A 25,153-nucleotide genomic window follows, 5' to 3' on the forward strand; every position below is an offset into this window, starting at 1 on the left:
CAAAGCATGGGTGCACCTGCCCAGAAGGTAACTTAGGGCAAGACTGGCAGACCATAACATCTTTTTGCAAATGCACCAATACACTCATTCCTTGTAGGAGCAGTTCAATAGAAATACATCATGATCCACCTTACTCAATCCATGCACCAAAAGGCCTTTAGACTTAGGGTATTTGTTTTAGAAAAATAGTATCACCCGTGGCCTATCAGTGCCACAGGCTGGCTGGTCAGGGGATCTGAGCATGGTTTTGACCAAATGGGGTGTCAGCAAGTGCCTATCAAACTGCAACAAATGCTCTGACAAAGACAGCTCAGGTTGGAGTATTTAAGCCAGCAAAGTGACTTTGGTTTTTTACTGTAGGTATTTTAAATCAAGCACCAATGCAACTCTGTGCACTATTAATGCATAAAAGGCACTTTCTTCCTTTAGCGGAGTAGGGGGCCTAGGTATCAAGCCCTTTTCCTGTTCGCAAACGGGCCGATTTTCAGAATCGGCCCGTTTGCGAACGGGAAAAGGCCTTTTGAGAATTATCTAACCAAAAGGGCATCGCAAATTAGAGAATGGCAATATTTGCGATTCTCTATTTTGCGATTGCATTGAAGGAATCGCAAATTGCGGTTCCTTAAATGCAATGCATGAAGCACAGAAAAAGTGCGATTTGGCCTAAATAGATTGCAAATTACCACAACTTCAAGTTGATGGTAATTTGCGATTTCTTTAAAAAAATGCACTTTTTTGCATTTTTCTAAGTGCCATGTGGCGCACATACATGCCCTTAGGGCATGTATGTGCGCCACATGTGTACACATACATATTTCAGTGGTGCAACAGGGTGTCCTTTTGACATCCTGGCACCCTTGAATTTGCATTTTCAATTTGTGATTCTCTAATTGCGAATCGCAAATTGAGAATGTCTTCCCATTCATTACCATGGGCCTCATAGCCCATAGGAATGAATGGGAAGGAATTCCTTAATTGCAATATTAAGGAATCGCAATTATTATTCGATTCCTACATACATTGCATTTTGTGATTCCTTAATAGCAATTCGCTATAAATCGGTATTAAGGAATCGCAAAAGGGCTTGTTCATGCATATGCCCCTAGGTGAGGAGTCCAGCTTGATCTCAGAGGGGACGGGGGGTTTGATCTTACCCTTCGGCATTCTTTAAGTCTAGCTTAAGTCTTTCATTGCAGTAATGAGGTTGGTGGAGTATTTAGGAAGGGGTAGGTTGGAGCAGCCTCTCTGCCTCCTTGTTAACAGGGACATTTTACTGGACCTGGAATGCATCAGAATCAGGGCCTAACAGGGTCTCCAGCCAAAAGATCGTATTCATAAGGCGAGGAGCCTGTTGTGTCACCTTGATTTCAAGTGGTTGACCTTTTCATGACTTTCTTGCACTTAGGGAACATTTTCAACTAACTTGAAAACAAGTGACTTAGAGCGAGTGTTGAGACCACAATTTTGAAGGCATCCTTTTATTCTTAGCAAGGTAGATTTTTTTAAGTCTTCCTCACTAACCGCCATCTGATACATTTCTCACACACCTTCAATTCATGTTTGGAGCTCATGTCCCAAAGGCACATGTTGTGTGACTCTATAACAGACATTTTCTTCCTGCAGTCATGGCATGGTTTGTATCCTCTCCTCTTCGGGGGGAAGACATCATCTCTAGCACACAGTGAGAAAATGTTTTGGAATAGTTGGAAAACTGGGAGTGAAGCTCCAGATCCGCGTGAAAAGGCAAGGATAGAAAGGAACTGACTTCAGAGCACAGGGATTGTGCTTATATGCAGCCCTGTTCCCTCACTTCACGGGTTGTACGAGATCGCCATAGTCACATGACATCACCTGCCAGCAGGAGTCATTCGGGCAGACTTTTCTAGTGTCAGTCTGGCACCTGAGATATTCTAAACGTTAGGAGTCTCCAGTAAGAGTTGTCCTTCAGAACAATATTTGTTCAATATATCGTGCAAATAGAGACGATGCCTTTGTTTGCCAATGTGCTCCTAGAGATCCCCGACAGTAACTTTTAGCAATTTTAAAGGGAACGTTCTGTATGATACAAAGGATATTATGCCGAATTTGTAAATATTTACAAGATTAGTACTTGTTTAGAATTCACTGCCATTCTTACAGGACAACTTAATATGACAAGAAATTGGACATTAGACAGCTGGTGAAAACCTACTCAGGAAATGTTACTTTGAAAAACATCAATGACACCAACTACCAAGGTGATCAATTCTGGAGAATATCTGAACCAACAGCTGCTAATAGTGATGAAATTAGCAACCGGTAATCAAATGTCTAAAAAATACAATATGCAGTTCATTTCACAATTTTCCCTCTTTCCACTTCATTTCTTTGTATCCAATAATTTTATTGACTGTTGGTGATGTACTTGAGGTCTCTGCTGTTAGTTTGTGCCATTAGGAAAAACATATAGTCAGTCAGTCAAGTTTATTCGATCAATAACATGATCGTACACATACATACAAAAACACATGACATACAATAATTCAACGATAATAGAAACATAAAAGAGTGACATCGTCCTGTACATCATCAAAGAGTGTGTTCTAGGATCATAACTAAAATACATTACTTTTAAAATTGCTTTAAAACCTAGAGCAAACCTTAAAAAATGCATCAGCATTAAAAAAAATCAGGTCATGGCTGTCATTTTACAACGTAATCCCTGTGCATACTTTCCCTGATGGTTCCAGAGTTCTGCTCCTCTAAATTATTTTACCAATTTAGACCTCTGCCACCAGGCACAGAGCAGATATTTGGACAGTGTAAAGACAAGCCACCTTGTCGTATCTGATCTAAATACACGTAGAGCGTCTGAGGGACATTAGAACGACCGCAACCGACAAGCTGGGATATGAGGGTGGATATTACTCACTAAGCTGAATCCAGACACTGTTGTGTTGGCTGTCCAATGCCTCATTTGATTTTTTAAATGTTTCAATTAAACAAAAAGCATAAGATTAGTACATGGAGCCATGCTACACAAAACACCCTGAGTGCTCAACAGGCATTTGTGCATGCTTTTTGCACCCCTCTATCATTTTACTATTACAGAAGGGATTGCATACACTTCAGTGGTATTTTTTATGACCGAAATTATGCAATAGCAGTGTGGGTCATTCAATGTCGTACTCGTGTACTAAGTTTTGTTAATGTATGGAGTACCTATGCTCAACTTTTCATGTCCCCACTGCTTAGAAGTCACAGACAAAACAATACTAAATCAACCAAATGAAAAGGAGCATACAGTGTATCATAGATATAGCTCAATTTGGAGCATTTATTAAGACATTACAAAAACATGCAATATTTAAGTGTCCATAAACAAATACAGTTAAATTCCTTGTGAGTCTTGCGCATATGTTCAGATCCACTTTACTAAAGTATTAGGGTAAACACAATTGCATATCAGCCCAGCAAACAAAAAGCATTTTAGAAATGTTCGTTATTTGTAACAGCTTAAAATATCATCTATTACCCAACTCGCTAATTTCTACTATCCTTGCGCTATAATGAGAGAATTAAAGCCAGAGCAACCTGCAGTCTAGAGCTTCTTAGGGAGAAGAGGCACATTACACATCTTGCTGACCGCAAGGGTGATCTTTATTATCAGGGAATGAAGACAGTGTTCCCTGCGAAGAGCAAACACACGCTGCAGTAGCTGTCTTCTTCAATGACTCTCCTTCAGGTGAGATGTAACATCCGATAAGTGCGCTAGCAGTAGGTGAGACCATCTCTGTCAGAATTTCATGCAATATTGTGGGCGAAGGTCCTCTCCTGACAAGTGGTCAAGTGGCAGTCCTTCTATACTAAATCTTATCAGCAATTGAAATTTCTGACATAAGTTCAGGATAGTCTGACTTACAATATGTCCATCAAAGTGTGCATCCGAGAAACTTCCATAAGGACTATAAGGTAAAAGGACGTCTATTCAGACTACAATATTTCAGCTATGTCTGTATTTGTTTTTATTTGACTGTGCCATGGTGAAAAGTAGACACTAGTCCCAGACTAATGTATCAGGTGTTATGACTATGCTTTCACATTTCTTAGAAAGATATGGTCAGACAACATCGGTGTCAAATAGCAGACATGACAATGATTCTGCATAACACAGGAAAGATGGATACTTCCAATATCTAACACTGAGAAGATGAAGACATCCATAACCTCAGAAGGAGTCAGGGCCTACATAAAATGGAGTATGACTTTAGGGGCTTTATGTCAATGGTGATATCCCACTTAGTCTCATGCAAATGGCGGAACACCTTGCCTCTGCACCCACACCTTATTATAGATGCAGGGCCAGGGAAAAATAAGCTGTTAGAAGTATTTATTGTGCACCACATATGAAGTAGTGCACAATCAGTTTGTGCCTCAGAGGCAAGGCTTTGAAGAGGCGAATGAGGATCCCTGTCCCCCATCCTACCCAAACCTCAGTCTTAGGTGCAGTCACACATTGCACAGAACCATGGATCAATCCCTGCCCGCTCTGAAACGGAGGCTGGGCCCACCACGGCCCACAAGGAGAAACTGAATGGAAGTTTAAACAGCCGGTGCGCCTTTCACACTTTCTGTTTCTAGTGCAGGGGAAAGTTTAAATTGTTGCCAATTAAAGGTTCTTGTTACTGAGCAACTCATTTCAGTGCCATTTCAACAACCCAAAAAGTGCCTCCAAAACCAATGATGTTGATTGGTGAGGTGTGCAAATTTCCTGTCAGCTCACCATGCCACACTTTGTTTAAAAATAAAGTAATGCATCTTAACTGAACCACAATATAGTAAAATTAATAATTGTATATTAATCTAGTACACATATATTATTGTGATTTATCCAAGAATGTAAATCAGAATGTGAAAAAAAACACGATAACAGAGTAAAATTTTACTTGCACTTAGTGGAAAAAGTGCAGAAGACTTAACAATGGTTTCTTGCCTCATTCATTTTGTGATCTTGTTAAACAACAGAATCTGTTTCGGAGAGTATTTACGTGAATCTGTTTTTACAACGACCTGGTAAAAGCAAACTACAACTTATTGTGTCACTAAGTGGGACGGGTAGGTCTAGATGTGGGTCCCGTGCACACTGTCAGAGGAACCAAGCTGTACCTGGCTGATGAGACTATAACTAGGGCAAAACCAGACTGGAATTGCTTGTGTTCTAGTTCACAGAGGGCCTGGCTTGGTAGTTCGGGATGGAACGGTTCCTGTTGGAGCAGGTCAAGGATGATTTGCATATAGCTGGGTCCAAACTAAGGCGGCATGTGGGCAAAAATAGATGGATTGGGATGCAGCTCCGTGTGATTGCCAGTGGCTGAGTTTAATTCAAGCATTCCATCCATCACTATTTTGTATACTTATGGTAAAAGCAAGATGGTATGCCCTTTAGGAAACTTATACTTAAGGAAGACCACCTAATAAACGGGGCCAAAAACCTACTTTAAACATGTTTTCCCTCTACACACAATTATATGAAGATGTCCATGCCAAATATTCAAGTGTCCAATTGTGGCTGCTACTATTCACGTCTTCTATCGCCTGTGCACAGCAGAATTAGAAAGACTACCACCTGAATTCGTGTTAGACAATTTCAGTCATTATGTAACCAGTTATCAAGTAAGATATGGTATCCTTTGTTGAAAAATACCAGTACTGGCATCCATCAACAATACTAAAAGAAGAAAGGAGTCTCAGGGAGTGAATATTAATGTCCAGTTAAAGCCTGATATGGGACCATTTAGCACGTTTCAAATTTTAGTAGGCATGGTGTTAAAGCAAACTTAAAGATAGTGATTTACTCAAAATGTCAGGGTGTCCTTGTTCCATAGCCTACAAACTATCCAGCAAGCCACATGTCCAAGAAGCAAAAAAAGAAGAATCTTAAAACCAAAGATGTGTTGGGGTGAATATATATTCCAAAGGTGTAGATTATAATACAAGAACAATCATCACTCGGATTCTGCTTTCAAATATTTGTATTATTTTATAAAGTTTTGGACAAAAACAAAGATTTAAAGCAAAAAAACAATCTTTTATACTCAGCAACTTCAATTTTCAAAACTACTCAGACTGGAGAAACGCTTAACATAAATAGGCACAATCAATGTATGCAGGAAATGCACCTGATATTTGATTGCTGTTGCAAAATCAGTGGCTGTTGTAATGTATCAATTATACCACAGTTACATTTCAGTAAGGAAAGTATTTTAATGGTCTCCACATTTTTAATTAAATGGACAATTACCTTCCTTGCCAGAGATGCCTTGTTTTTCTGTTACATGCCACTATTTGGATTCTGCTGGCACCAACTGTAGGTGCGAAAGTGCTGTTGCACACCTCCAATAGCAACTGGAAATGTGTCAAAGGTATCGTCAACCTAGCTGTCATATTTCCATCAGGAATCCGAAAAGGTGAGGTGACCACAAATATAAGAAACAAACAGTCCTGCCTTCCTTCTAGCTCCGACTGAAGCACAATCAGGATTGCCTGCAAGCTGCCAGATATGCTTAGTGAATTTATTGTGCCTCTTGGACGACTGACAATTAAAAGTTTACAAAACGCACAAACACTTTCTCTTTGCAGAGAAGGGGAGGATCTAAATTGAGCAAAGAAAGCTTCAGGGACAAGCCAATACACTGTCGCTTCTAAACACGCGACATAAAACAAACAGATTTTCACATGCAGCAATGTGTCATCATCCCCCCCCCCCCCCCTACAAATTATCCAAATATGGCAATGCCTAATGCGTGCTTTTCGTACTAAAGGTTTGGGATTTTTTCTTCCAAAACTAATGAACTAACAAAGCTTTCGCACTAATTAAACTTGGCAAGCGAGTCTACGCAGCTCCCCACTGTCATCTTAGCGGACTAAGACACTGTACTGTTTATGAAGGATCACTCACCATGATAAATGTGTTCTGAAATTAATACTCTAGTTCCACCGTTTCAAGGAAAGAAATGCATTCCCACGCTACAAGTCAAATCAACTCACTGGTTTGCAAGACAAGGGTGGCCCAGACAAGACGCTTTCGGACGACACAGACTGCGTTAGAGTAGTGTCACTCTGGGACTACACTTTGGGGTTAAATGTGTGGCCTGTACGTCAAAGTGTGAGCACTTTCAAACCTCTTGTAGACTGAGTAAAGGAGAATGGCTTCAAGGGCGCTACTACAGACTACGGGACCCAAAGCATCTGAGTGACGACAGTCAGGCAATGGTCGAGAAGTTAAGACAAGCTGGAAGAAGTGACGACGAGATGTAGGAAAACCGAGTTTGATAGAGAATCAATTACTTATTTGATGTCTGAAGAATTTTTTCAATGGAGTCAAGGAAAGGCTAATACTGCAACACGAGTCAAAAGATGCAGGAGTTTGTTTGGCTGGTGGGGGCTTAGAAGAAATGGAACTGCAATGGGGATAATGGTCACATAGGCAGAGGAAATACAATGATGGAGACAAAGGGAATGAGAATCAGAACAAGGATGATGCTGGGTGTAGAGAATACAAAAAAAGACAGGCTCAATATGCTTGGAAGGGGCCCAAGACATGGGCAGAGAGGAATAATAAGCAGAAAGGGATTAATGAGGATGAGACCCATAGACCTGGATGATGGGCAAGATGAACACCAAGTGCATCGAGGGTCGTATTGGGGAGCAACTGGTAGGCGAATGTGAAATAAAACAAATCCAAATATGTTGAGCTTCATGGGTTAAGGTGATATAATAATAGGGGGTCTTGTAAAGCGCATGGTGACGCACAACGGCGTATCCCCGCGCTCCGATACGAGCATGGTAAGAGGCGGTACTGAGGGGAGGCCGTTATTTCACATATAGGAGTGTTTTTAGCTTTGCTCTAAATATCGACTCTGTAGGTTCCAAACGCAGCGCAACCGGAAGTTTATTCCAGCTGGATGAGGCAAGATACCTGAAGGACCTGCCGCCCATCCTAGCTCTGGTCACTTTGGGAATGGTAAGGCGCCCTGATCCAGAGGATCTGAGTGCGCGTGTCGGCTCGTAATGAGTCAGGAGACCCTGAAGTGGAAAGGGTGCCCTGCCGTTAATAATCCGATGACAGGTGCAGAGGGCCTTGAATTCCACCCTGCTTCTGACCAGGAGCCAGTGTAAGGCCTGGAGAGCGGCTTTGGAGGCTGATCTTCTCGGCAGTTTGAGCACCAGCCGGGCAGCGGCATTTTGCAAAACCTGTAGACGGCTCAGGTTTTTCTCAAGGGTACCCAAATAGAGCAGGTTGCCGTAGTCCATTTTGGACGTGACTAAAGCGTGCACTAGTGTCCTGCGGGCTTCGGTGGGAAGGAGCTCCAATACCTTCCTGATGGTCTTAAGGATCCCGAAACAGGTGCCAACCACCCTGTTTACCTGGGGACCAAAGGTCAGATCGCAATCGAACCAAATACCTAAATTCCTCGTCTCCCGGCAGGGAGTAGGAGCTGGTCCCAAGCAAGGCGGCCACCACGCTGACGTCCACGCCGCCCGATCACCCCCTACCACCAGCACCTCAGTCTTGTCGCCGTTGAGTTTAAGGCAGTTGGCAGACATCCAGGCAGCAAGTTCTTGCATGCATGCTCTGAAGATGTCTGCCGCAAGACCGGGTGCGCGCGATAGGGAGATGACTAGCTGCGTGTCGTCAGCGTAGGACACCATGCGCAGGCCGTGTCTCTCAACTATGGAGGCGACCGGGGCAACATAAAGGTTAAAAAGCGTCGGGCTTAGGGACGAGCCCTGAGGTACCCCTTGGTCCAGTGCCACTCTCCTGGAGTAGCAGTCGCCCTGCCTGACTTGAAAACCTCGGCCCGACAGAAACGACTGAATCCATTTTAGCGCTGCGTTGCCTACCCCTGCTATGTTCAGACACTGTAGCAAGATGGAATGTGCTACAGTGTCGAATGCAGCGCTGAGATCCAGCAGGATCAGAGCCATGGTATGGCCCTCGTCGGCCCCCTGTCGGATGGCTTCAGATGCCATGAGGAGTGCCGACTCAGTCGAATGTCGAGGTCTGAATCCAAATTGGGTGGGGTGGAGGAGATTTGTCTCTTCCACAAACTGCATTAGCTGCAAATTTGCCACCTTCTCCGCCACTTTCGAAAAGTAGGGAAGGAGGGATATGGGTCGTAGATTTTCCAGCTTTTCGAAGCTGATGTTGGGCTTTTTACGGAGGGGAAGCACAACTGCCTGTTTCCACTCACGAGGCAGGGTGCTGGACCTGAAGGAGATGTCCAACAGGTGCCTGATATATGGTTCTAGTGTCGTCAGGCTGTCGGCCAGCCGTTTAGGAGACGCTGGGTATCGTGGGGAGCCTGACTTCACTGACCTGCATATTTTAATCAGGTCTTCTGCTGACGGGGTAAAAAAATTGAGCAGCAAGTTTTGTCCGTTCACCTCCCTATCAGGAGCTACGAACTCTCCTCCGACCATTGGTTGGGCGGGGAAGGCGGAGTAAATTTTGGACACTTTGTCGGCGAAATACTCGGCAATGCGATTACAGGTGGCCGCAGGGCAGTCCTCTGGCCCCGCTGATGAATTGGGGACAGCCAGAGACTTGTATACACTGAACAGTTCTTTCGCTGAGTTCTCGGCATCCATTATTCTACTGGTATAGTGGGCGGTCTTAATTCTCCTGATCAAATTGTGGTATACTCTTCTGTTGACGAGATATCTCTCTCTCGCCTGACTATCAAAGGCTTCCCTCCACTGCCTTTCCGCTCGCTTGCACTCCCTCTTGGCACCGCACAGCTCCTCATTGAACCATGGTGCCGATCTCTGTTTGCGCCCGCCCTCCTTAGAATGACCCAGTGGGGCGGTGCGATCCAATGCAGCCGTGATGCGGTCGTTGAGCAATTTATTTGCCGAATCCGGGTCGTATTGGGGAGCAACTGGTAGGCGAATGTGAAATAAAACAAATCCAAATATGTTGAGCTTCATGGGTTAAGGTGATATGGAACAGATGGAAATGACCAAAGCAGGTGAGAACATTAGGCATTGATGATGCGAAGAGGATACCAACCAGAGCAAGGAATTAATGTGGTTAGGATGACATTTATTTGAAGACAGCCTAAAAGCTAAGCACAAAAGTACAAACCATACCCTGGATGGAAATACGATATGGTGTATACATTCAGGCCATGTACTGAAAACAGGCCCAACACAAAAGGAAGAAAACATAAGATGAAAATGGCAGGTTTGACTACTGCAACTAGTGAGTAAACAAAAATGCTTGTAAAATTACCTGTTTGTGAACATTAATGTTTACATTCAAACGAGCAGCAACTTGAACAGCATCAGTTTCAAGATTTTTCAGCTTTACTGTTGGGTCTTCAAACACTGCAAAGAAGGCAATTAACATTCTGTCAGGGCTATGATGGATCCTTGTACTAGGTGAATCTGTTGGGTGTTGTGCAAGCTGCTGTGTCACTGCTGTGTATTAAATGAACATTTAATAAAGACAGTTAAAAACAAAATAAAAGATTTGTTAGGGGCAGGATGCACATCTGTGACACTGATTTACACATGAGACATTAGTTAGTGATCGATTCCTTACCTTAGATTATCCCCAGGCGTCAGACTGGATCCGGAAAGTTTTTAGTCAGCCGTACCTCTATACGTCGGTAGGTGGCGTCTGGCGGCTCAGTGTCCGTTGCTGGAGTCGTAAGCACGAGATTTTGTCACAGAGACTACTTAGGCGTCACCCATGTGTCGTGACATCCGTTCTGTACACGACTTTCGGCACCAGGAACGCAGAGCCATGCAAGAAACTGACCACTGGTGCCATGAAACTAGGGCCCTGAAAAGGAAAACCTTAATCCTAGAAATCAGTTCACAGAACGGGGAGGATGGGTGAGGCAGAAAGGAATCTATCACTAACTAATGTCACTTACAGTCATATTGTTACACAAATAGTAACTTGTACATCTGAAAGAGACACGTCAGTGATAGATTCCTTACCTTAGAATAGATACCCCAGCAATATCAACCCAGGTGGTGGGTCTGAGAACAAGATTACATCAGAAAGTCACGGAGAACAGAACGGCCAAAGAAGCAGTCTCTCTGGACTTGACTGTCAAGGCAGTAATGCTTGGTAAACGTGTGCAGCGAGCCCACTTCGCTGCTTGACTGATGTCCTGCAAGGAAACGCCGGTTCCAAGGCAGTAGTAGCTGCTGTTGCCCTGGTAGAATGGGCACGCAGCACCACAAAAGGCTCCTTCTTGGCCAACGAGTAACATGCTTTTATGCACAGAACAACCCAGAGCGAGATGGTTAGTTTGTGCACAGCCCAACCTTTTTTGGCGCCCATGTAGCCAACAAAGTGTTGGTCATCCACCCGGAACTGTTGTGTGCTCTACAGATAGAAGAGTGCAGGTTTGGTGGAGACTCTCTTCCTCTTTTGAAGGATGCAGAGGCAGAAAGAAGGTAGGCAAGATTAGGTCTGCCCGATGTGGAAGGGCGTGACAACCTTTGGCAGGAAAGAAGGACAGGTCCTTAAACCCACATTGTCCGGATGAACAGAAAGGAAATGAGGTTTAGAAGAAAGAGTCTGGAGCTCACTCACTCTTCTGGCAGAGGTGATAGCTACCAGGACAGCAGTCTTTAGAGTGAGAAGACGTAATGGACAATTATGAAGAGGCTCAAAAGGAGCGCACATCAGATAACTCAAGACAAGATTTAAGTTCCACTGAGGCATTATGAAAGGCACGGAAGGAAACGTATGTAATGCCTTTCAGGAAACGGTTAACAACCGGGGACTTAGAAAGATAAGTCTGATCTGGAAGCCGTAGAAAGGAGGAGATGGACGAAAGATAACCTTTGATAGTACCCAGGGCAGAGCCCTGCAGGGCCAAGGATAGAAGGAACAGAGGGACCTCAGAAAGAGGGGCAGAGAGGGGATCCACAGCCTTTGCTGTGCACCATGCCACAAATTTGTTCCACCTGCAGGCGTATAACGTCTTAGTGAAGGGACACCTGGCTGCCAGAACGACATCACAGACTTCTGGAGGAAGATTGAAAGCGGTAAACTGTTGCCTCTCAATCTCCATGCATGTAGGTGTAGGCTGGACAGGTTCGGGTGGAGAACTGTCCCCTGGTGCTGCGACAGAAGATCCTCCCGAAGAGGAAGTCCGGATCTTGGGATCGATCGCCATGCTGAGTAGCTCGGGATACCAAAATCTTCGTGCCCAATCCAGAGCCACAAGGATGACTTGGGCCCAGTCGCGCGGAATCTTCTTCAGCACTCTGGGCAGAAGTGGTATAGGCGGAAAGGTGTACAACAGACCGCAGCTCCACTCGCAACAAAAAGCGTTGCCGAACGAGTGCCGCATTGAAAATTCCAATGCGCAGAACTGTTGACATTGCGCGTTCTGTTCGGTGGCGAATAGATCTAACCAAGGCTCTCCCCACTGCTGAAAGAGACCTTGCGCCACGTCCGTGTCAGAGTTCAGACGCCATTCGTGATCCATCAAGCACCAGCAGCTGAGTTAGTCAGTCCTGGCATTTAGAGAACCTTCCAGGTGTAATGCCTTGATGTTCCAGCCATGTCCAGAGTCGCAGAGCCTTCTGACATAGTGTCCACAACCCCATCCCGCCCTGTTTGCTGCAATAGCCCATGGGGGTGGTGTTGTCCGTGAACACCTGCACTACACTTCCCCGGACAGAGGGAAGGAATGCTTTCAGTGCAAGTCGGATCGCCGAAGCTCCAAAAGGTTGATATGGAGCCGGAACTCCACTGGAAACCAGAGGCCTCTGATCCCCGCCTCTCCCAAGTGGCCTCCCCATCCCAGGAGGGACGCATCCGTCACCACTGTGTGCTCCAGTTGGGGAAGGGAGAGGTATCTGCCATTGACCCAATTGCGATTCATGAGCTACCACTGCAATTGTCGTGCAGTGCCCTCAGAGATCAGGACATGATTGAACAGGTTGCCCTGATGATGTGCCCACTAGAACTTCAGGTCCCACTGCAGAGTCCGCATATGCCATCTGGCATGTTGCATCAGTAGGATGCAGGAGGCCATCAGGCCCAGGAGCCGGAGGGTCATCCTGACTGAAACCCGGGATAGAGGCTGAAAGATCGTGATCATAGCATGAATATCCCAGACTCGCTGCTCGGGAGGATAAACTCGAAACTGTGTCGAATCCAGAACCGCTCCGATGAAAAGGAGCTTCTGAGAGGGACTCAGGTGTGACTTCTGCACGTTGATGGAGAACCCCAGCAAATGCATAAGGTCGGCCGGTGGGTGACGACTGTCTGGGGCAAGCCCCCCGCAAACAACCAGTCGTCGTGGCAGGGAAAGACTGACACCCCTGATCTGCGCAGATGAGCTGCGACCACCGCCATCACTTTGGTGAACACCCGAGGGGCACTGGTAAGGCCGAACGGGAGCACGGCACACTGAAAATGCTCTTGGCCTACCGTGAATCGCAGGTAACGCCGGTGGGCCGGTAAGACTGGGATGTGGAAATATGCGTCCTGCAAGTCCAACGCTACCATCCAGTCTCCAGGGTCAGGGTCAGCCAAAACCTGAGCCAGAGTTAACATCTTTAACTTCTTCTCGAGGAAGCAATTGATGTTCCTGAGGTCCAAGATGGGGCGCAGGCCCCCTGTGTCCTTCTTGGGGACCAGAAAGTAGCGGGAATAACAACCACGTCCTACTTCTGGCCCAGGAACGCGCTCGATGGCCCCCTTTGCCAGAAGGACCGTGGCCTCCTGCTGAAGAAGTGCAAAGTGATCCCCCGACATGCGGTGGAACTGAGGTGGCTTGATTGGGGAGGCAGACTCGAATAGGAGGGAGTAACCTCTTCAGACAATTTGCAACACCCACCTGTCCGAAGTGACAGAACGCCAGTGGGGAAGTTTATGTTGAATCCTGCCACAGTTAAGTGGGGTGCACTCCAAAGCTCGGAGTAGGAAGGCTTTGAGGCGGATGCTGCGGTAACGGAGGTGGACTGACCTGCCAGTTGGACCCCTGTGCCGTCACGGCAGCCTCCAAACCCGCGGGCGTGCCGATTTTGGTTCTGCGCAGGCTCCTGGCTAAACGAACGTGCAGGGGCACCCCTTAAGTGGTACAAAAGGTAGACGTGGCCGGGCGTGTAGTGGAGAGACCTAAGGACTTGGCTGTAGCCCGAGAGTCCTTGAAATGCTGCAGCGACTGCCTTATCGCCAAACAGGCGAGTACCATCAAAAGGCATGTCCATGAGGGAACTCTGGACTTCTCCCGAAAAACCCAGAGGACTGCAGCCAGGCATGGCGACGCAGGGCAACTGTTGTGGAGATCGCTCTCCCTAAAGAGTCTGCTGTGTCCAGTCCACACTGAATAGCGAACTTTACGGCATCCTTCCCCTCCGCAACACCTTGGGAAAGTACAGCCCGATCTCTTTCGGACACTGGGGCAGTGTCTGTGCCACTGTGTCCCACACAGAGTGAGAGTAGTGGCCCAAAAGGCATGCAGTGTTGAATGACGCAGCCCCAAGCTGGCAGAGGAAAATAACCTCTTGCCAAACTGCTCCAGCTTTTTCGATTCCTTACCCGGCGGGGCAGTAGGGAACGCACTCGGGGAAGTGGAAGCCTGAATGACCAGGCTCTCCGGAGGCGGATGACTTGTCAGAAAGACCGGTCGATGACGCCTGGCCACGTTCTTATCCACAGGAACCCCTGTGGCTGGCCTAGACCAGGTGCCCATCAGAACATCCGTCAAGGCCTCGTCAAACGGGAGCAGAGGCTTCTTAGAACTTGCCGCTGACTGAAGCACCTCAGTAAGGAGGTTTGTCTTTTGAGTGACAGTAGGGAGATCAAGGTCAAGGTCCTCAGCTACCCTACGGAGCACCATAGTATACGTGGCACCCTCCTCCATGATTGCGGGAGGAGACATAAATCCCGGCTCGGAGGAGAGGTCAAGGCCGCCTGCGTCCTCCACCCACTCATTTTCAGACTCGCACTGCCATGCAAGAGGGTCTTCCAACCCCTTCCAGTCATCCCCCTCCTCCACGGTCCGTGGTACAGGCGGCAACGGCGGGGGAGGCACAGGAGAAAACAAGTGCTCCAATGGCGCGGGGCAGGACCAGGGTCGGCGCCGATCCAGCGCCATGTCCCAATTAGGGTCCCAAGCTGGAGCAAAATTGCCCGGAAATTCGGGGAGGGCAGAGTTGGGACGAACGGAACCCACGATGGCGCCGGAGCCGCCGGTGGAGGACACGGAGGCGGCGGGGCTAGAGCCGCTGGCGGAGGCCCTTGCGGCGCCATCAGAGCCAGTGGCAAGCAAGGGCCCTCAAAAGGGACTGCGGGCCCGAAGGCGCGCCGGAGGGAGCCCTAGGCCTGAAAAGGCGGTCCATGGCGGCAAGAAACTCTTGCACCTGGGCCGGAGTCGTCGACGGACCCAAATAAGGTGGTTAGGCCGCTGGATTCCTAGGCTCCAACGAAGCCGCAGGGGATGAAGGGGGCGTGGCCACGGATGTGATCGAAATGGCTGCCTCTCCGTGAAGCTCCATGCGGGCTCCCAGCGGCGGTGAATAGGATGTGATCCGCTGCCGCTTGCCCCCACATCGTTGAAAATCCGCATGTGGAAGCCACCCCGACCACCCGGGTGGCTCCGGAGGCCAAGGGAGCGTCCGTAGTGGTGTCAACGGCGGAGGAGAACCGAGGCCTTCCAGACCTCGGCGCCATCTTCTCTGCGCCGGATCGCTGGGTGAGAGCTGCGCGGCGCTCTGCTACCGGGCCTTCCACCCCATTGCGCGCTGCATGCGGGCTTTCGCGCTCGTTGCCGGACTTTCGTGGGCTCCTGGGTGCGGCCGAGGCCTTCTGGCCTGGGCGCTCGCTGGGGCCGGGGCCTCGATTTGCGGGCCTGCGGCAGATCTGGGGCGGCGGGCGTGATCGTTCGTTTGGCAGCGGCAGGGGTGGGGGGACAGTGGCGGTGGGGACGCCGGGGGGGCACTTCCTATTGATTGGTGGAGGTCTCGCCTTAGACCCACACGTGGGGACTACCGTTTCCCTCCCACCCTCCTGCGTTAGGCCCCGGGAGAGGGACGCTCCCCCATTATACTGCCCAACACGAGTTCCACTCCATCAATGGGCCCTGCCCTTTAACGACATTCAGGTACTGGCTGTCACAACTACCTGACGCTGTCGGCGTGTGGACGTGGGGCTGGATATACACTGCTTCACCTTGGCGCTACATAGCCCGGTCTTGCGCTGTGCATTGGGGACTGTCTGGACATGGATCTGCCTGGTGCCTAGTATTGCTCTGCTACATCCTCTCTCGCTGTCTGACGCCACGCATTATTTCTCAGGGACAGCGCAATTATCACAGCTTTGGCCATGGGGAAGATAGACCCGAACCAGAGGAAGCTGAGCTTCGACAAAACACTTTCCTCACAACAGACCCTCCGCCTGGTTCGACTACCGGGGCTGCCAGTTCTGCGGACATGGGAGACGCTGCTGCCATGGTCGCCACCATGATGGGTGAAATGCCCGCAGGATTCAAGGCGCTGGATACCCGCTTCGACAGCCTCAAACAGAAAATTGCTGATATGGGCACCAAAGTGCAGGCCCATGACAGACGCCTAGATGTGGCGGAATCCAGAATATCGGATGCGGAGGATGGTGTCACCAAAGCGCTTAAGCGGCTGGAACGGGTCGAGAAAATTCTCAAAGACGAGGCCATAAGAAAATGAGGACTTGGAGGCGCGTGGCCGGCGCAACAACATTCTTATCCTTGGTGTGGCGGAGACTACAGCGACGGGACGTTTTGATACTTTTATTGAACATCTCCTTATTGAACTGTTCGGCAAGGAGACCTTCACTGCTGGCTTTGTAGTCGAACGAGCACACAGGTCACTGGGTCCTAAACCTCACCCTGGGCAACCCCCACGGCCCATAATCGCCAGGATCATGAACTTCCGCGACCGGGACGCCGCGCTTCGTGCTGCACGAGAGGCCAGTGAAGTGCGGTGGCAGGGCAGCGTTTTGTCCTTCTTCCCAGATTTCACGCTAATGGTTCAGGAGCACGCCGCAAATATAATGGAGTCAAAGCAACTCTTCTTAATCTAGGTTTAAAGTACGGTATGCTGTATCCGGCCAGATTGAAGGTTGATGTGAATGGCAGATATCGCATATTTGACTCCCCCACGGAGGCTCAGGATTTTTGCCAGGGCTATAGAAGACAGGGTTCACCATCGGCTACAGGACCCGCGGCACGCTCTTGACCCCGTAATGACACGCAGTCCAGTGTTGACCTTTTTGCTGAAACCGGCCAGGGCTCTTTATTGACTAATCTCTGGGCCCGGCTCATAGTGTTGCTTACTTGATGTGGACTTTCCAGCGTTTGTTAAATTGTCATCACTTCTGGGGTTGCTTTAGTTGGGATGCCCGCATGGCGTGGCGTTGCTACCCCCTATGGCGAATGCCTTCTTGTCTTACTTCTTTGGGGTTTTATTTTTTTTGAAGCGCCATTGGTTCATTGTATGGCTATTACCTTTTGTATTTTGAACTTTTAGTCAGCACTTGTTCAGGGATTGCCTCTCTGGGGATGCTGGCAGGCTGGGTGGTGGGTGGGGGCGGGGTGTGTTTTGTTTGTATGGTCATTTATGTTTGTGAGTATTTGCGAGGCTTGTGAGAGTGGATTGACAGATGCACGCCTGTTTGTAATTTTCTTTGGAGTGGTGCTATGGCCAGGGTAGGTCTGCAGTCTGGCCCGCACAGACTTATATTTATGTCTTGGAATGTTCGTGGTTTGAACACTACACAAAAAAGTAAACAGGTATTGAACTATGCAGCACGGCACAAGGTAGATGTCCTTTTTCTGCAAGAGACGCACTTGTCGCAGGCGGATGCTACCTCAGCAGCTCGGGGATGGGGTACACACAGAGTTTATTCGAACTATAGCAGATATGCCAGAGGTGTTGCAATTCTTGTGCACAAGCGTGTTCCTTTTGTATTAACTGGTAGTACAACAGATGGGGAGGGTAGATATGGGCACAAGATCGCAATGTTTGGGGTCTACGGTCCCAACATAGATTCCCCCGCCTTTTTTCAGGACCTTCAACTGACGCTGCTTCACTCCGACAGATCTGTTAGTGATGGGAGGTGACTTTAATCTGCTAATGAATCCAGACAGAGACAAAACTTCCCCTTCCCAGGACTGCAAGACACGGGCCCGCTCAGTGCTTGCAGAAATTTGTTCTCATTTCTCCCTAATACACATAGAAGCTCGGTTACACCCAAACACACCCGATTATACACATCATTCAGGGTTCCACAACACTAGCACTAGAATTGACTATTGGCTCCTCTCCCCAGGCATCGCAGGCTGGGTGGATGGCCTTTCCACCCTTCCACGCACATTATCGGATCACTCCCCCATTGTGTTAACTATCAATCCCTAGGCAGGGTGGCTACGAAAGGCATTGGCGTTTCCCTGGTAGGGCCCTGCTGGATCCAGTTTTTAAAGAAGAGATCCGCAGCGCCATTGACGATTATTTCAACATTAATACCGGCTCTGTAGATTCCTGGGCCACGTTATGGGAGGGATTCAAAGCCACCATTCGCGGGGTTTGTATTGCTAAACATGTAGGAGCTTTACGGGAGATTCGCTCCACCGTAACCCGTATTGAAACGGATATCTCTACGGTAGAGAAGGAAATACTTACATCCCCCTCAGCATCCCGGGAAGTCAAACGCCTGGAATGGCTATTGGAATTTAGAGACACTGCATATAGGGAACTACGGTTCATGGGCAAACACTATACGGCGCGTCAGTATGGAGAGGGTGACATGCCAGGCAAACTGCTTGCGCAAATGCTCCGTCTGCCCCACCAGGCGGCTTACATCTCTGACATTGTAGATACTCAGGGCACACAACATCACTCCACTCCCAATATATGTAGCACTTTTTCATACTACAAAACTCTCTACACCTCCACGCTTTCAGAGGAGCAGCGTGACCCCGGCCCTTATTTGAATGAGATTGCCATGGTATACCTCGAAAAAAACATGCAGGAATATCTTGCCATGCCCATAATTCCGGATTTCATAGATGAGGCCATTGATTCATTGAGAGGTTCCTCGGCGCCGGGCCTTGATGGTTACTCTGCTGATTTTTATAAAGAATATAAGGAGGAACTTGTACCAAGGCTAGTCGAGGTCTACGCTGAGGCTCTGGAGTCTGGCATTCTCCCACCCACGCTAAGGGAAGCGGTAATTGTTCTTCTTCCCAAAACAGGCGGTGACGCCTCCTTATGTGGCTCTTATAGGCCCCTGTCCCTATTAAACTTGGACTACAAGATTTTGGATAAAGTTCTCGCAATCCGCCTATCACTACTAATGGAATCCATCATTTTGCCGGCTCAATCCGGATTCGTTCCACACAGGTCCACCTCCTTCAATCTGCGGACGCTGTTCTCGGTTTTGCACAAAATTGACCCCTCTACCCCGGCTGCAGCAGTGTTCTTGGACGCGGAGAAGGCGTTCGACACCCTGGAGCGGCCCTTCTTTTTATCAGTTATGAGGCCTATGGGCATGCCGGAGCTGTTTGTGGCGACAGTTGAGTTACTGTGTACAGCGCCTACTGCCCGGCTACGTTTTAATGGCACTATCTCTGAAAGCTTTACACTTTCGCGAAGCACCTGCCAAAGATGCCCCTTATCTCCCCTGCTGTTCATCCTCGAGATGGACCCTCTGGTGCGCCATTTTCAAAAGAAGCACCTCCATAGAGGTCTTCAGTTTCGCACTGGGCCTCTCCTCGTCTCTCTATACGCGGACGACAAGATTTTGTATGTTCGGACGCCTCGGTCCAATCTAGAGCCTTTGTTGTTGGAGATAACCCGATTTGGCGAATACTCGGGCCTCAGAATAATTTGGCACAAATCTGTTATTTTTCCACTTACCCCCTCCACCTCGCAATGGCCGGGTGCTTTTCCTCTAGAATGGAACATGGACTCCGTGAGATATCTGGGAATCCATGTCCACCTTGACACGGTGTCCATTGTCCGCTCAAATTACGGACATGCCCTGGATTTCTTGGAGGACCATTCGGAACGCTGGCTTCGGCTTCCCTTGTCCATGGCTGGCGGGATCGCCATTATTAAAATGATCGTGCTTCCTCGGTTTTTGTATTTATTTAACAATATCCAGATCCCTCTCACCAAGATTTTTTTCCGCAACTTCGTTCCTTGTTGTTGCGTTTGGTATGGGGCGGTAGAAATTCGCCAGTGGCCTGGCGTACATTGACGCTTCCTTATGAGCGGGGTGGCTTCGAAGTGGCCGACTTTTTTCTCTATTATTTAGTTGCGCAATGCTCGTATGCATATTCCTGGTTCCACCCGGACGCCAGAATTCTTTATTTGAGGCCTGAGGCCGATCTGGCGCTACCTGTGCCCCTTAACTCCATCCTTCCCAGAGGGCTTCCCCGGGACCCTCAAGATATACTAACAGTATCCACCACGTGCTGGGCTTGGAAAAAGCTGCGACGACTACTTCACATTGATTCAGAAAAAGGGGGTGGAAGGGTATACTTAGATGTGAATCCCTTGCTCACTGCACCATCAGGATTCAAGCAAGCCGGGCCGAAGACGGCTGCAATGCCAGAAACCGGTCCCCGGAAGCTTGTTTTCTTCCCAGTATAAGAATTGGCTTGGTAGTTCGGTCTGCCCTGTTCCCATGATGCACGGGGCCAGGGACAGACTAATTTGCATGTAGCCAGGTTCTGAGCTGGGATGGTGCAGTGAGCTAAAAAACGGTGATGGATCCAGCCCTGAACTTTGGACTGGGTAGGAGTGGTCTGCTTAATTCAGACACTCTGTCCATCACCACCCCCTATTCTGAATCGTTTTGTCCACCATAAGCGTGTAAGGGTATACTCAGATGTGAGTCCCTTGCTCACTGCACCATCAGGATTCAAGCAAGCCGGGCCGAAGACGGCTGTAATGCCAGAAACCGGTCCCCGGAAGCTTGTTTCCTTCCCAGTATAAGAATTGGCTTGGTAGTTTGGTCTGCCCTGTTCCCATGATGCACTGGGCCAGGGACAGACTAATTTGCATGTAGCCAGGTTCTGAGCTGGGATGGTGCAGTGAGCTAAAAAACGGTGATGGATCAAGCCCTGATCTTTGGACTGGGTAGGAGTGGTCTGCTTAATTCAGACACTCTGTCCATCACCACCCCCTATTCTGAATTACTTCACATTGAGACACTATGCTCTCCTGCCCTTCCGTTGCCTAATCCTCACTGGCTCCCCATCACAGGTGAATCGGTGGTACAGCGCACATTATCCAAATACCAACTGGCTACGGTCGGGAACCTCTTCCCGGAAGGTCATGTTTTCTCCATGACAGAGGACCAGCGCTTTGCTGACCGATCATTTATGGACACTTTCACACTGACTAGACTCAGATCCATGCTGAGTTTCGCACATTCCCATTCCCCCCTGAGGAAGCCGCCATACTCACATTCATAATAAAGAATCAGACTGGGTCGCATGTTGTCTCTAAACTATACAAACAATGTCTGGCCTCACTTCCTTCCTCAGACACAGCGGTGCGCGCCGCATGGGAGGGCAATCCGGGTACCCGGATTACTGACGATCAATGGGCGGCGTGCTGTGCTGCCACTAGGGACGTGTCCATTAACAGCAGGAAAAGCTTATACACTAAGTTTTTGAGACTGATGTATCACACTCCTGCACTTGCTAATAGGGTCGACACTAGCAGGCCACATTGTTGCCCTAAATGCAGAGCCCCACAGGCTGATTTTGACCATCTTTCCGGGACGTGCCGCTTTTGCATGAATATTGGCTTCAGGTGCACCGTGTTTTGGGAGACATACTGGGCCTGGAGTTGCTACCCACTCCTGAAATTGCGTTACTTGGCTAGGTCTTCAATTTCCCACGTTCTTTCCGCAAATTGGCGGCCATTGGCTTTCTATTGACGAAAACAGATCGCACTGCTCTGGTGCGCTAGGCGCGCTCCAACCGTCCAAGCTTGGCTCCGCAGTTTGGCCTTCTGCAATGTTAACAGTGTGGAATACTCCGAACAGATTCCATCTGCTTCCCGACCAGTGGACATATGGGGGCCATATCGCACGTATATTGCGAAACTCAGTCAGGAAACACAGTCCCAAACGAATAATTCCATTGTACCGGAGTGGGTGGGCTAGACTGGTTTCCATGACGGCGCTGTGGCCGTATTCACCACTATTTCTGTATAGGATACGCCAAAAATACACAACCAGCTACAGTTGTTTGTTGTAATCATGGATGCCATGGGTGTTTCATAGGACGACCTGTTTTGTGCCTGTTTTACTGTGGAAAAATACTCCTCCTCAAGTAGTGCTCAATGTGAACTGGACTGATGCAGAATGTAATGATGTTTGCATTTATCGGACCACCGTTCTAAGATTATTGTGCTAATTGATCTGCTCCATCGTTCTCGCAAACTTGCAGATATGAATTGTCTTTTGTATATTGTTCATTTTTTCCGTTTTTAACACATTGTTGTGATTATGGTTTCACTAAAAACAAAATTGTAAAAATGCAATGTGACATACACAACGTCCGAAATCCATCTGCGCGACTGTTTGTTTACTGGATAATGCTCCAATTGTTGCTTATTGTCTATTTGCATGATTCTTATACATGTAAGAGTGGATTGCTTATTTGCTCAATAAAGAGATTTTTTTTTTTTTTAAAAGCCGCAGGGGATGAACCTCCGGCCCTCTCGTCCGTGTTCGGAGACAGACGTGGGGAAGTCTGAGAGCGAACATGCTTCTTCGACTTTTTTCTAGCGACGTCTCTTACCCGATTCAGAGGGTGAAGACTAACACCCCAAGGAGCGATGGTGGTGGCTCCGTGGCGGTCCTTCGAGCGACCCCTGGACCTCGAATGGCACAGACACGACTGCCTGGCTTTCGGGACCGCTCCCGCAAAGCCTTCGGAGCCATGGCCAGACAGTCGGAACATGACCGGGAGTCATGGTTGCGCTCCAAACACTAGAGAAAAACACCATGGGGTCTTCGTACGGTGACAGGTCCGCAGGATTAAAATCCAGGCATCCCTACGTGGCACCAGGACTCAAGGACTCAAAAGAAGTATAGACAAAAGTCTCAAAAAAGTTAGCTAAAAAGTGACTAGGGTACGTACTCTAACTAGATCTGTGCTTGCTGGTGCGGAAAAAGAAATAACTGACGTCAGCGCGCATGGGTGGCGCCTAAGTAGTCTCCGTGACGTCATCTCGGCGCTTACGTCAGCGACTGACGTGGAGCCACATGACGCCACCTACCGACACGCAGGGGTACTGCTGATGAAAAACTTTCCGGATCCAGTCTGACGCCTGGGGATATTTTAAGGTAAGGAATCTATCACTAACGTGTCTTTCAGATCAGTGGATTTGAAAATCAAGAACTGTTTTGCAAGATTACAAATTCATTGAACATAAATGTTTCAGTCCTTCATAAGTACAACTTTAGATCTGAGCCTATGAAATAAACTTTTAAAATAAATTAAACAGGGGCATAAAGTAAACGCTGGGTAACCCTTACCATGGGAGGTTGGCATAGTGCTCAAACGTCTTTTGCAAATTAAGCAAATAGGCACAGCTCACAAAGTTCGGCAGGCGTTGCTTGAATGTCAGGGATCACAACACAAGTTTGTATATGCAGGTGCAGCTCAACCAGCCCTTCACCTCTACAGCAGGAGGTGAAATATGCAAAGCTAAACGATTAGCTTGGAATAAAAGAGATTTGGTGTCGCCAGGTACTAAACCGAGTCACAGGTGATTATCAGATAACAAGCTGCAAAATGATGGTTACAAGTAAGCAATATTGTCGGCCCACCACAAGTCTATTGTAGATTTACAAGCTAGGCATACAGGACACTCGTCCTTCTTAAAGTAGAGGTGGCCGAGAAGTAGAATTAAATTTACTTACATTCGTTAACACCATCTCTGGTACAGACTATATCTAGCCGCAGATACCTTACCTTTGAATTTACCAGGAGTCAGACTGGATCTGGAAGATTTTTCGTGAGCAGTACCCATGTGCCGGTAGGTGAGATCATTCAACTCCACATGCGGCATCATCCGCCGCACCTTAATAGACGCCACCTAGGCGCACTGACGTCAGTATCTTCTCATGAATTTCTACGCCAGAAGCGTGGAGCCATGAAGAACACTAACCACTCGTTGAAAAACTAGAGCCCTGAAAGGGATCAGCCAGTCCGTAGAAATCCCCTCGCAGAGAGGGAGGATGGGTGAATCAGTGAGGAATCTGCAGCCAGATATAGTTTCTACCAGAAAAGTTGTTACTGAAGGTAATTAACTTCTTCATTTGATAGAGACTTCTAGCCGCACCTTTGAATAGATACCTAGGCAACACCATCCCTGGTGGAGGGTCTGATTATCAATTTCAAACAAAGAAATTTTCCAAGACCAAACGGGCAAAGTACCCATCCCTATGGACCGGACTGTCCACATAGTATTTGATGAACGTGTGCAGGGAGTCCCACATTGCTGCCTGTCATATGTCCAGGATCGGAACTCGGCAAGCCAACGCAGGATCAGAAACTCTGCAAGCAAACACAGTGGTCGCAGCTTTAGATCTGGTGGAATGAGCATGCATACCTTCTGGAGGATGTTTCTTGGCCAACACGTAGCAGATTCTAATGCAGAGCATAACCCATCTGGACATGGTCGCTCCTCTTCTTTAGAGGGATGTGAAGGAGCATTACAGGTAGGCAGTGTGATGGATTGGCCGATGTGAAATGGGGAAACCACTTTCGATGGAATAGAGGCCATTGTGTGAAGCACCAGCTTGTCAGGGTAGATTGATAAGTAAGGCCGGATAGATAATAAAGCCTGCAACTCACTAAACGGGCAGATGTAATAGCCACAAGGAAGGCTGTTTTAATCATCAGAAGCCTAAGGAGCACACATCAAGAAAGTGAACACCAGATTAAGGTGCCACTGAGGCATGATCAATTGTGAAGGAGGGAAGAGATGAACAAGACCTTTTAAAAACTTATGAACGGGGGCTTGGCCAAGATGGAGGCTCGGTAGGACTTGAGATTCCGTCCCTCCGGCTTCGCCGTTCTATAGCCTTGTTTCTGCCCGGTCCCCATACACACCCACCGGGACCGGAATT

General features: G+C 48.1%; 1 protein-coding gene across 1 annotated transcript in view; it reads right to left on the reverse strand.

Annotated features, from left to right (window-relative positions):
• The window catches only part of EPB41L5 (erythrocyte membrane protein band 4.1 like 5), a 1,452,967-nt gene that overhangs the window by 489,903 nt on the left and 937,911 nt on the right, over positions 1 to 25,153 (reverse strand). The window contains exon 18 of the mRNA XM_086957110.1: positions 10,274 to 10,368. Coding sequence (XP_086813236.1) covers positions 10,274 to 10,368 — 95 coding nt within the window. The remainder of the gene's footprint in view (positions 1 to 10,273; positions 10,369 to 25,153) is intronic.

The sequence above is a fragment of the Lissotriton vulgaris genome, chromosome 2_1 (assembly GCF_964263255.1).
Source record: "Lissotriton vulgaris chromosome 2_1, aLisVul1.2, whole genome shotgun sequence".
In the NCBI taxonomy this organism is placed as follows: domain Eukaryota; kingdom Metazoa; phylum Chordata; class Amphibia; order Caudata; family Salamandridae; genus Lissotriton; species Lissotriton vulgaris.